The sequence below is a fragment of the Podarcis liolepis genome (assembly GCF_965112155.1).
Source record: "Podarcis liolepis genome assembly, chromosome: 15".
NCBI lineage: Eukaryota > Metazoa > Chordata > Lepidosauria > Squamata > Lacertidae > Podarcis > Podarcis liolepis.
Window position 1 is genome coordinate 24,212,133 of NC_139566.1, and position 12,089 is coordinate 24,224,221.

At 42.4% G+C, this 12,089-nt stretch overlaps 1 protein-coding gene and 2 long non-coding RNA genes across 19 annotated transcripts in view; 2 read left to right on the forward strand and 1 right to left on the reverse strand.

Annotated features, from left to right (window-relative positions):
* The window catches only part of LOC310695056, a 64,896-nt gene extending 63,230 nt beyond the window's left edge, over window positions 1-1,666 (forward strand). The window contains exon 2 of the long non-coding RNA XR_014519901.1: window positions 1,145-1,666. This is a non-coding gene — a long non-coding RNA (uncharacterized lncRNA). The remainder of the gene's footprint in view (window positions 1-1,144) is intronic.
* HORMAD2 (HORMA domain containing 2) overlaps window positions 1-12,089 on the reverse strand; it is a 95,037-nt gene that overhangs the window by 18,372 nt on the left and 64,576 nt on the right. For 4 of the 17 annotated variants that reach the window (XM_083478810.1, XM_083478807.1, XM_083478808.1 and 1 more), the window contains 6 exons: window positions 8,200-8,287; window positions 7,951-8,095; window positions 7,188-7,251; window positions 6,864-6,903; window positions 5,004-5,024; window positions 2,249-2,275 (listed from right to left, as the gene is read on the reverse strand). In XM_083478810.1, coding sequence (XP_083334936.1) covers window positions 2,249-2,275; window positions 5,004-5,024; window positions 6,864-6,903; window positions 7,188-7,251; window positions 7,951-8,095; window positions 8,200-8,250 — 348 coding nt within the window. In that variant the 5' untranslated portion in view covers window positions 8,251-8,287. Of the gene's footprint in view, window positions 1-2,248; window positions 2,276-5,003; window positions 5,025-6,863; window positions 6,904-7,187; window positions 7,252-7,950; window positions 8,096-8,199; window positions 8,288-11,892; window positions 12,076-12,089 lie in introns of those variants that run through there. The other 13 variants (XM_083478804.1, XM_083478812.1, XM_083478798.1 and 10 more) reach the window with 11 other exon arrangements.
* LOC310695018 lies at window positions 5-899 on the forward strand. The gene is made up of 2 exons (XR_014519861.1): window positions 5-132; window positions 604-899. It is a non-coding gene; the product is annotated as an uncharacterized lncRNA (long non-coding RNA).

Below are 12,089 nucleotides of genomic sequence, written 5' to 3' on the forward strand. Positions count from 1 at the left end.
AAAGCAAAGAGCAAGACCGATTGTAACTTGCTACTGTAACAAATAGACTTCTGACCATCATGGGATGTTCTAGCCATATAATAATTCCCACATGAGATCTCAGAAAGTGTTTTCCATCTCCTTAGATCAGGGGTCTGCAACCTTTAAGACAAAAAGAGCCACTTGGACCTGTTTCCGAAGAAAAAAAACCTGGGAGCCGCAAAACTCGTCATTATAAAAATAACTTTTTTGTCACTTTTTTATTATTTCTTTGTTTGACCCCTCAGAATTACTCCTCCTCATAGAAATAAACGTTAAATTAACAAGTTACCTTTGTGTGTGTGTGTGTTCTTCACTCCCCTTCAAAACAGTGACCAGCGTACATGCCCCCTTTCAATGCAGTGACCAGCGTACATGCCCCTTACAATGTAGTGGGCAGGCGGGTGGGAAGGTGATGTCGGGACAGTGCGTGACGTCACAGCCAGTACAGCGCCCGCCACAGTGGGGAGTGTCGGGGCGCACAATGCGCCTCCTCCCCTTGCTAGTATCCGCCCCGGAGCCGCGGCAAAAGAGCCACATGCGGCTCCGGAGCCGCGGGTTGCCGACCCCTGCCTTAGATTAAAGCATATGAGCTATCTGTTGACATTTTACTCCCTTCTTCAAGTTGATTGCTTTGTCCTTAGATATCATTACTGTGTTGTATTAAGGACAGTCCCACACTTGATGCCATTACACAGAAAACTTTATGTTGGTCCTATAAAATGTTATTTTATCCATACACAGACCATTTATTACATTTCTTTGGCTCTAATTAGCTGGAACATTTAGTACTCCGTGTACAATGGTGCCAGCCTAACTCATCTGTCATGCTAAGAAAAAATGTGTATGGAAAAAATAAACAGCTGAAGGAGGGCAAAAAAATAATAAATACAGTGGTACCTCGGGTTGCAGACTCTTCAGGTTACAGATGCTTCACGTTACAGACTCCACTAACCCAGAAATAGTACCTCGGGTTAAGAACTTTGCTTCAGGATGAGAAGAAGAAATCGTGCTCTGGCAGTGCGGTGGCAGCTGGAGGCCCCATTAGCTAAAGTGGTACCTCAGGTTAAGAACAGTTTCAGGTTAAGAACGGACCTCCAGAAACGAATTAAGTTCTTAAGTAGAGGTACCACTGTAAGCATAAATGAGTTCACTAACTCAGAGTGGGAGATGCTGTGATTATACTCAAATGAAAAGAAGGTAAAGGGACCCCGGATCATTAGGTTCAGTCGCGGACGACTCTGGGGTTGTGGTGCTTATCTCGCTTTACTGGCCGAGGGAGCCGGCGTACAGCTTCTGGGTCATGTGGCCAGCATGACTAAGCCGCTTCTGGCAAACCAGAGCAGCGCACAGAAACGCCGTTTACCTTCCCACTGGAGCAGTACCTATTTATCTGCTTGCACTGTGTGCTTTCGAACTGCTAGGTTGGCAGGAGCAGGGACCGAGCAACGGGAGATCACCCCGTCGCGGGAATTTGAAACGCCGACCTTCCGATCGGCAAGCCATAGGCTCTGTGGTTTAACCCACAGCGCCACCTGCGTCCCTACTCAAATGTGTATTAATTAAATTCACATCCTGCCTTCTCATTAGGATGATCAAGACAGCTAACAAAATTGCACAAAGCAATTACAATGAACAAAAATGATACCCCCCCAAAAAATCAAATAAAAAATCATAATAATTTCAGGATAAACACTGCAAGCTGGTTTTGACACCTCCCTCTTCTGCTGACTGTGTATGTTCTAAAGCCAACCATAATGGCAAAATGAGGGCTTGTTGCCAGACACTTCCTTCAGCTGCTGACAGATCCTATGGGGAATTGGAAACTGAAGTAAGACACATGGCTTCAGCTTAGTCCTGGTGATGATTGTAGATCTTATAAATGATTGTCTAGGAGTGCCTTTGCTGGTTTTCTTTTTTAAAATAAAGCTGTGTCCTCTCTCTATTTAGCAAAGGAAAGAACTTTAGCTCACCAGCTTTGCATGCAAAAGGTCCCAGGTTCAATCTTCAGCATCTCAAAGAAGGTCTGGGTATATCCCTGTCTGGAACCCTAGAGAGCAGCTGCCAGTCATTGTAGATAAAGCTGAGCTGGCTGGACCAATGGCCTGACTCAGTATAACACAGCTTACTATGTTCCAGGCATGCATGTGTTGGTGGTGGAAGCTGAGATTCTGGCTAACTTGAACATAAAGCATAATTTCTGCCTACTTGATTTTTTACTTTCTCTTACCTCAGGTTCTTTAGGGTTGGTATAGATCTGTTTTAAGAAAGCATTGAATTTTCATAGTAAAAATGAAGCAAGTACAATTCTGTTTGATCACAGGTGGACTATAAATCTCACTGCAGGAATTTTTTTTACTCATCCTTCCTGGATCTGTAACTAGTCATACAAACTGTGAAACTGTGAGATGTGTATATAAATATCTGTCTTGCAAAACTTTCCATAACCCCAGCTCTCATTCAGGGAATTAATAAAGCAGCAGCACCCACATAGATTTCTATAGTTAGTTTACCAAACCACCCAATATTCAAGACTTCTAATTTTAATAGATTTTAATAAAGCCAACAAATTTTAATACACATTTCCCTGCGGAAATGTCAATCATAATATCTCAGTGTAGCAACTACAGAAACATGGGACCTCTCCTGACATAATTTTTAGTGCACATTCATGATTACTTGTTCTCTTGATGCTATTGGGGCAGTCACACATGATCCCACTTTCAATACTGTTTGTGCCTGCAAAATTTTTGGGGCTGACACACTGCTTTACTTCCAATCAGTGCAAAATCCCATAACTTGCTATATTTTTATACATACAAATGTTCTGGTTTATTTTTGTTCTGCCTTTTGTTGCACTGTCCCTCCAGACAGAAATAATACGGTAGCATTGGGGAAGTATCTCAGAATAAACTAAACCAGAATAAATCCACCACTAATGCACTATTATTGTGTTAAGAACATGATGCAGAATGCACCTGCCATAAAACACTTGTCTGGAGAGGTCCATTAGGGCAATGAGACTGGTTTTACTTCGAGTGTAACAGCCACAATAGTCTACCATGCAAAGTGAAAAACTGCCCTCTCCTGGCCACTACTTAACGGGGACAGGCAAAACTAAATGAACAACAGACTGCAAGAAGAATAAGCTTTTATAACCAATCATTCCAGCTATTTGCAAAGTGTGGTGTGTGTAGAGCTTGCTGTTCAGGGGGTGGGGGACTGTCAGCCCCCTAGACCTTTCTATCCAGCCCACAAGCAATCTCCAGGCCACACTCCTCTCTGCATCTTCTTGGAGTGTTTCTGCATGGCTGGAATGTGTCTTTGAACTCTGATAATGCTCCCTGCTTGTCTGGATGGAGAGATGTGTGGTGTGTGTGTATAAAGTTGACTTTTGCGTGACCAGAATATAGCCTACAGTACAAAAGTAAGAGTCCTATTAATTTCTCTGCCCACATTGCCACTGATCCCCACCCACCACTGCCATGCAACCCCCAGGAGATTGTCCATGAAGGAATGTGGCCCTTAGGTTGATAAGGGCTTCTTATCCTTTGCAACATGGGGGAGAGTAGAGTAAAAACCAAGGTGGTGAAAAAGACCCTCTTCATCCCTCCAAACTCCAACAGCAAATCTATTATGTTTGTTTGTTTGTTTGTTTGTTTGTTGTTAGCAACAAAATCTACAATAAACTCAGTATCTGTGATTAAACATTAGTCTGCTTTTGTTTACTGTGTCAATAGAAAATAAAGAAATCCTACATTTAACAAACTTATTGTCTGTGATTTATCAGCTGCACCAGGGCTGCTGCCCCTCCTGCATGAGGCAAGGTGAGGTGACCACCTCAGGTGGCAGGATCCACAGGAGCAGCAGATCCGGCCTCCATGGAATGCATCACCTGCTGCTGCGTTTGGAGGTCAGATCATCTGCTTCCCCAGTGCTGCCTCTATAGAGGCTGTAGAGCAGGCATAGGCAAACTCGGCCCTCCAGATGTTTTGGGACTACAACTCCCATCATCCCTGACCACTGGTCCTGTGAGCTAGGGATGATGGGAGTTGTAGTCCCAAAACTTCTGGAGGCCAAGTTTGCCTATGCCTGCTGTAGAGGCTTTTGACCCATAGGAGGCCCTCCTGATCTCCTCCCACCCTTGTTCCCAGTGTAAATCTTCACTCAACCCTTCTTCCCTGGCTGAGGGTGGGGGACATACTATTTTGTGGTTCGCCTCAGGTGCCAAAATGTATTGGGCTGGCCCGGAGCTGTACAGTGAACTGTAGTTTAATGAAATAACTTCTAATAAAGAATTTTCAGCACTTTCACCAAACTACAATACGCAGAGGCTTGGGGTGGGTGGAGACTGGTGCAAACTGAGCTGGTATTAAACCTTATACAGTGGTGCCCCGCAAGACGAATGCCTCGCAAGACGGAAAACCCGCTAGACGAAAGGGTTTTCTGTTTTTGAGCTGCTTCGCAAGACGATTTTCCCTATGGGCTTGCTTTGCAAGACGAAAACGTCTTGCGAGTGTTCCGATTTCCCCCCGCTTCCCCCCCTTTTTCTAAGCTGCTAAGCCGCTAATAGCCTTTTAGCCGCTAATCCGCTAAGCCTTTAATAGCCGCTAAGCCTTTAATAGCCGCTAAACCGCTAATAGCGCTACTCCGCTAAGCCGCTAATAGGGTTGCTTCGCAAGACGAAAAAACCGCTAGACGAAGAGACTCGCGGAATGGATTAATTTCGTCTTGCGAGGCACCACTGTAAAAAGATGTAGGTGTGTAAAGATGGCACTTGTAAACATATTCAAACAAGTTAGAGATTGCGGAGTGTACATCACAGTGGGAAGTAAAACTTGAGCAAAGTGTTCAGATATTGAGGTAAAATACATTGTTGAAATATCTTAATCTTTGCCCAAGGCAGGTAAGGCCAAGTTAGTATTTGTTCTTTTCAAACAGAGGAAGAGGAAATCCTCTGTGAATAGATTTCATGTACTACTTACTGTTAAGACAGCCATATGTAGCTGGAAAACAAAAAACAAAAACAAATGAGGGATCAAAAATCAGCATTTCATTTTAAAATGTCCCCATCGTTTCTTCCCTTCAACTGCTACTATTTCCAATAGCTCAGGGCTGAGGGGGCGGGGGAACCAGCTTTTTTTTACTTGGATGTGTTGCAGTATCTTGGCGAGTGAACAATGCAATTTTTCAAGTCTAAATTGTTTACTCAAAGAAATATCTCAGATACCATTTTACACGTGATTTAACATTGCAAAAATTGTCTTTACTGTAAATAGCAGTTGCTGGGAAGGACTTATCAGAAATGAGACTACAGCATATGGGGTGGGTGTGTTAAACTTTCCCTCCTGAGCTGTGGTCCTGATGTAAATCTCCATCCCAAAGGATGGGGGAGAGAGACCCCTCACTGGTGCCAATATAGTATTTTTCCCACTTAGAGTGGTAGATGGAACTGCAAGAAACATCACTGACATCTTGTGGCCAATTGGATTAATTACACATAAAAGGGTAGCTTTAGGTTTACCAGTATATTTCTTTTCTTAGTTGCACCCACCTGTATAAATCTTATAAAATCGGTTTCTGTACCACATGCAACTGAAAAAGGCAGTCTTAACCCAGTGTTTGGTATATCTCAACTACTTTCAAATTAGATCTGCCGACTTCTTTTTACCTTTGAAGTGGTTGTGGGGGATTTTAGTTTTTATGAATGCAGGTGCGGGGTAATGTGCTAAATCACACACACTTCTTTTCGGTGCCCAGAGGAAGAGGGAAATGGGTACTTGTATTGTGCCTAATCCCCAACCCCTACACACACACACACACACACACACACAGATTAATAGCAGCTTCAGGGGCAGCACGGTGGGAAAGGACGAAAAATGTGCTGCCTCTGTATGTACACCAAATAAGGAGGCAAATGAGGGTGAGTCAGGTCATGATTTCACATTCTCAACATAATTTCATCTACTTATGTGAAAAGGAAAATGTGTTGTAGTTATTTTTAGATTCTCTATTATAGTCAACAGGGATGAAACAGATTTTCAGATTTAACATCAGACCTGGACCTGAATAATAAATCAATACAGAACGACACAGAACAGATCCAAAAGAGACTGGGGTGCTTCTAAATGCTACAAATACAAATACAAATAGAACCTTGTAATTGCTGTGCACCCCTCTTAAATATTTCCCCCGCACCTCTGCTCTGATCAAAACCAGAACTTATTGTGAATGCTTTAAGCTTAAAAAAAATGTCAGGAGATCCTGCGGAGTGTTTGGCCTGGCCATCGATATATAGCAAAAGAACTAGCATTATAACTTGAAAAAAATAAGCAACCAAAGTAACAAGCACTAAGCAAAGAAAAGTACCTAGGACAGATATATTTTTCTTTAAATGATGCTTTGACAACTGTTTTTGCAAATGTGATTTTCCTGTCAGTGAATCTCCATCTTTAGAGAAAAACTTCATCTGTTCAATATCTGCATATCAAGCAGCACTTTTGGACTGGGATATGGTCATCTATTTTTCTTTATTATCATAATATATATATTACAAGTCTGGTTCAAACTTACTTATTGAATTACTATCAGGCACAACATGCAGCAGAATAGTCTGCAAATTGATTTGATTCATGGACATCTCCATATTTACTCCAGTTGCAGACATGGCATAGGCAAACCTTACATCTCTAGAGGAACAGTTTTCTTTGGTCAAGACAATTCATTCAAGGCAAGAGGTGAAGATCAGACAATTTTGCAGTGAGGTTCCCCTGCCTTCTGTAACCTTGTGGTGAAATCTCATGATACTTAAAACACGGTTTAATATAAATGAAATCAAAACTTACATAGTTCTTTTCCAGCGCATCAAAGCACCCTTGAATCCTGCTGGAGCAGATATATTAATGAATGAACATTCATCCAAATATATATAGTGATAACATTCTTAGTTGCCAAATGGAGTTTAGAGCTCATAGCAAACAAAATGAAGGAATGCTCTGGAATGTAAAACCTGTGCCCAGTTGATCAATAGTAAGGATTATATAAATCTCTGGTTTTTGTACCATCCTTGGTTGGGGATGTATGTAGAGAGTTTGTGCAGAGCCAGGCATCTGCTACAATCAATATCCACTATGGTATCTTCTTGATCATTTGGGATTTCTGTTTCTTACCACTTAACTATCTGGAGTGAACCCTGGCAGCTTTTATCTTCTCGAAGAATTTTTAGGCACATGTCTGGAGGAAGAAAAACAATGCAGTTAACTGGTGTTTGCCAAGTTGATTTCCAGCTACCAAATATTGGCTGCTTCCGGACAAGTGGCTTCAAGTTCAACCTAACTGCTCTTCCGTTGGAACTCAGAAGTATTGTGCTTTTTCTATGTGTACATCTCACTATATTTGCAAACAGAGAGACAGAGACAAAGACAGAGAGAGCAGCATCAAATCCACATTAAGCTTCAATGTAAAGTAAATAGGTAAAGGACCCCTGGACGGTTAAGTCCAGTCGAAGGCAACTATGGGGTTGTGGCGCTCATCTCGCTTTCAGGCCAAGGGAGCCGGCGTTTGTCCACAGACAGCTTTTCAGGTCATGTGGCCAGCATGACTAAACTGCTTCTGGCACAACGGGACACCGTGATGGAAACCAGAGCACACGGAAACACCGTTTACCTTCCCACCACAGGGGTACCTACGGTATTTATCTACTTGCACCGGTGTGCTTTCAAACTGCTAGGTTGGCAGGAACTGGGACAGAGCAACAGGAGCTCACCCCATCATGCAGATTCCAACTGCCCACCTTCTGATCAGCAAGCCCAAGAGGCTCAGTGGTTTAGACCACAGCGCCACCAGCATCCCTAAACTTCAATGTGGATAAGCCTGACATGTAATAACTGAAGAGCTCAATGAAACAGAAAAGGCAAAGGCAGCAAAAGTTACCATCTAAATAGCAGGTTCCATAAGAGCTTTCTGGGAAGAGCCCTCGGAGGTAAGTTATGCAGGAGATTGAAACTGCTAGCAGCCTTTTCACCAAAACCATAGACTGCTGCTCAGTGGCAACTCTGTTTGGAAACAGAGACGTTTCCTGAAAATGATGAAAACATATTTCCTATTTGTTTTAGAAGACAAATAAATAAATTGGAGGTCTACATTTTCTTCTTAAAATAATACTACAGGTTTGCTTTGTACCTTCAAAGTTTTGGGCTTCTGCCCAATATGCAAGAGTTGAGCAGTAGCCATATTCGTTCAGTTAACTGTTTTCCAAGGAGTATTGGACCTACAGGAAGACAGATATGCCTGTGATAAGAAAGAGTTACTTCTAGGCAACCAGGGATTTCAGCTGTTCCCTGGCTGCCCCAGTTTTAGACTCCAAATGATTACCATAAATATGGCAGGCTAGCAAAAGTTTTTGAAGACCATTAAGCTTTGGAGGCTGATTTTCAAGATTGACCTACGCCAAGGGTCAGCAAACTTTTTCAACAGGGGGCCGGTCCACAGTCCCCCAGACCTTGTGGGGGGCCGGACTATATTTTTTGGGGGAAAGAAAAGAACAAATTCCTATGCCCCACAAATAACCCAGAGATGCATTTTAAATAAAAGCACACATTCTACTCATGTAGAAACACGCTGATTCCAGTACTCGTCCATGGGCCAGATTTATAAGGCAATTGGGCCGGATCCGGCCCCCGGGCCTTAGTTTGCCTACTTATGCACTATTCAACAGCTATGGCTTACCTGAGTGTGTGTAATAGTTTTAGCTGCCTTTTATTCACATGCCACTGATTAGAATAGTTGTATTTTAATTTGGTGACAGCAGTCACGAAATTAAAAGACGCCTGCTCCTTGGGAGAAAGGCGATGGCAAACCTAGACAGCATCTTAAAAAGCAGAGACATCACCTTGCCATCAAAGGTTCGTATAGTTAAAGCCATGTTTTTTCCAGTAGTGATGTATGGAAGTGACAGCTGGACCATAAAGAAGGCTGATCGCCGAAGAATTGATGCTTTTGAATTATGGTGCTGGAGGAAACTCTTGAGAGTCCCATGGAATGCAAGAAGATCAAACACATCCATTCTTATGGAAATTAGCCCTGAATGCTCACTGGAAGGACAGATCGTGAAGCTGAGGCTCCAATACTTTGGCCACCTCATGAGAAGAGAAGACTCCCTGGAAAAGACCCTGATGTTGGGAAAGATTGAGTGCACAAGGAGAAGGGGACGACAGAGGACGAGATGGTTGGACAGTGTTCTCGAAGCTACAAACATGAGTCTGACCAAACTGCGGGAGGCAGTGGAAGACAGAAGTGCCTGGCGTGCTCTGGTCCACGGGGTCACGAAGAGTCGGACACGACTAAACAACAACAACATTTAGTCGGCACCTTTCATCCATGTTACTCAAGGCAATGAATAATATTATTTCCCTACCTCATTCCCAGGTAAATTTCTTCTCCTACCTCATTCCCAGTTACAAACATACTTGAAATAAAAAGCACTCAGATGGCAGGCTAGAAAAAAGCCTTTGCCTTAAACTAGGACAGAGGAAGGGAGACTAATGGTCTATGTGACTCAGTATATGTACTGTACAAAGTTAATGAGTGTGACACGCAGGGATAAAGCATAAAGCTTCACTTCTTACTGAGAATCACATTTTCTGAGTATTAGAAATTGGTTCAGTTACTGCTTTGTAACATAATAATATTATAAAGAATTGTATAGTCTTCCAGGTTTGAGCCCCAGGTTGAGCAAAAAGATTCCTGCATTGCAGGGGGTTGGACTAGATCACCATTGGGATCCCTTCCAACTCTACAGTTCTACAACTCTATGATTGGGGGACCATGCAGCCGCTGGCACCCAGATCCTTCAGTTCCTGACAGAAGTTAAATGAATGCTGTTCTTGAAAGATATTACACAAGCAATTTTTTTATGTTCACAGCAAGAACCTCTGGCCACTCGTGATAAAACACTCAGCCATGTCAGAAGTTCAGGTCTCATATTTTTTGCCACAACTCAAAACCTTAGGTACGAATGTGGGTGAGGAGCAGGCTTTTGTTAAGGGATGCAAACTTTTGTTAGTGGGGGATAGAACCTCATTTTTGTATTGATTTGTACTGATTTTTTTGAGGGGGGAACAGTCCCCCTCCCCGGTTATGCCCATGATGCCCTCCCTAGTGAGGTGTGTCTGTCTGCAACCTTTAGGAGTAATTCAAAACTTTCCCGTTTATCCAGTGCATGGGTAGGCAAACTAAGGCTCAGGAGCCGGAGCCAGCCCAATTGCCTTCGAAATCCGGCCCGCGGACGGTCCAGGAAACAGCGTGCTTTTACATGAATAGAATGTGTGCTTTTATTTAAAATGCATCTCTGGGTTATTTGTGGGGCATAGGAATTCGTTCATTTTCCCCCCAAAATATAGTCCGGCCCACCACAAGGCCTGAGGGACAGTGGACTGGCCCCCTGCCGAAAAAGTTTGCTGACCCCTGATCCGGTGCATTTGAAGGCTGACAGATACTGTCCGTGGCAATTCTGGGTTGCACCAATGCTAGTCCTACTCGGAGCAGACCCACAGAGGGTTATTTATTTTTAATAAATGTGTATATACTCATAACAATATATCCAAGTGGTTTCCAACAATTATACATACACTGTATGTACCATACAATAAGTTAGTGGGTGTGACTCATTTAAATCAATAAAATCCCACAGGTTTACCCTGAGCAGGACTTAAGTTGGACACAATCCCTGAAATGTTTAGCTGTATTGAGGATTGTGGGGAGTGGGACTGTGGGGATGGGCGGGTTTGATGAAGGGAGATGGAGACAATTTTGGCTTGGAATCCCCCAGAGGCCTACCCCTCAATGAGAAAGGAAAGAAACTAAGAAAGAGACCAACAAAAGACAAGGAAAAGGGCAAGTATAAACAAGAAGAATAATTGCAGAAGGGACATGGAAGAGACTTAAGGGCCTCGGACATAAGGCTTCCAGGTTGATGGACTAGATGGAATGGACAGTAAGGACTGACACGATCCAAGACCAGGAAGAAGGGACGTTGGATGAAGATTGGAAGAAAATTTTCTATTTAGGGAATTGGCTAAAAATTAATGAATATTAGGGAAAATGTTGGAATGAAACTATGACTTTAGCAGAAATGATATCAGGAGTAATGTACATTTGATAACTAAGATTCAAGCTTTAAGGTATTTTAGGGTAAGATAAGGTTAATTAAATTAAGGTAATGTGAATAGTAGAATATGGGGAAAGATGGAAAGGATTTGTTGACCTAATTATTAGGTTAAATTAGGTTAGGATAATTTTTTTAACAAAAATTGAGAAAGATGGAAAGAATTTGCTGAAATAACTAATTAAACTAGAATACAAAAAGGGAGGTGTGAGGAAGTCAATGAAACAAGCAAATGGAAGTTTTAGATATGTAATTTGGGATTTGTGTTGTTTTCTTTTTTCTTTTTATCTTTTTGTTGTATTGGTTTTTGTGTTTTGTTTTGTTTTTCCTTCTTTTTATGTATTATAGTGTTGTTTTTTAATGTTTTTTTTTCTTTTTATAACTCTGAAACTACTAATAAATATTATTGGGGGGGGGGGACTGAAATGTTTAGCTGTGAGAGCAGGTGAATTTCTACCCAGAGGTTTTTAAACTGCTTTTGGAAGTTCTTTTTTTGTTTGTTTGTTTAGTCGTTAATTGTATTGTTTTATTACAGAAGTATTTGCCTTCCTGGGCTCATTTGCAATGAATTATAAATTTAAGAAATGAATACTAAGCGACCCCTGCAACGCGTGAAGGGCAGCTGAAGTGTCCCTGAGCGCGTTTCCCGCTCAGGATCAGATCAGAGGAGGGCTATTTTCAAACTGAGAAGAAACTAAGCTTCTCCAGACCTCTAATTAGGCTGTAGGCTATCTCGAAATTGGGGCAAGCACTGGGGACATTTGTTTCCTTCTTTCCCTATATATCTGGGGGAGTTTTGCAACGGCGGGAAGGAAAGCCGCAATTTCCCTCAGACGAAGCTTCCCTTCAGGTCGAATAGAATCCTGCCCGCTTCCCGCCTAAATTCAACGGTCGACTCTGACGCTCG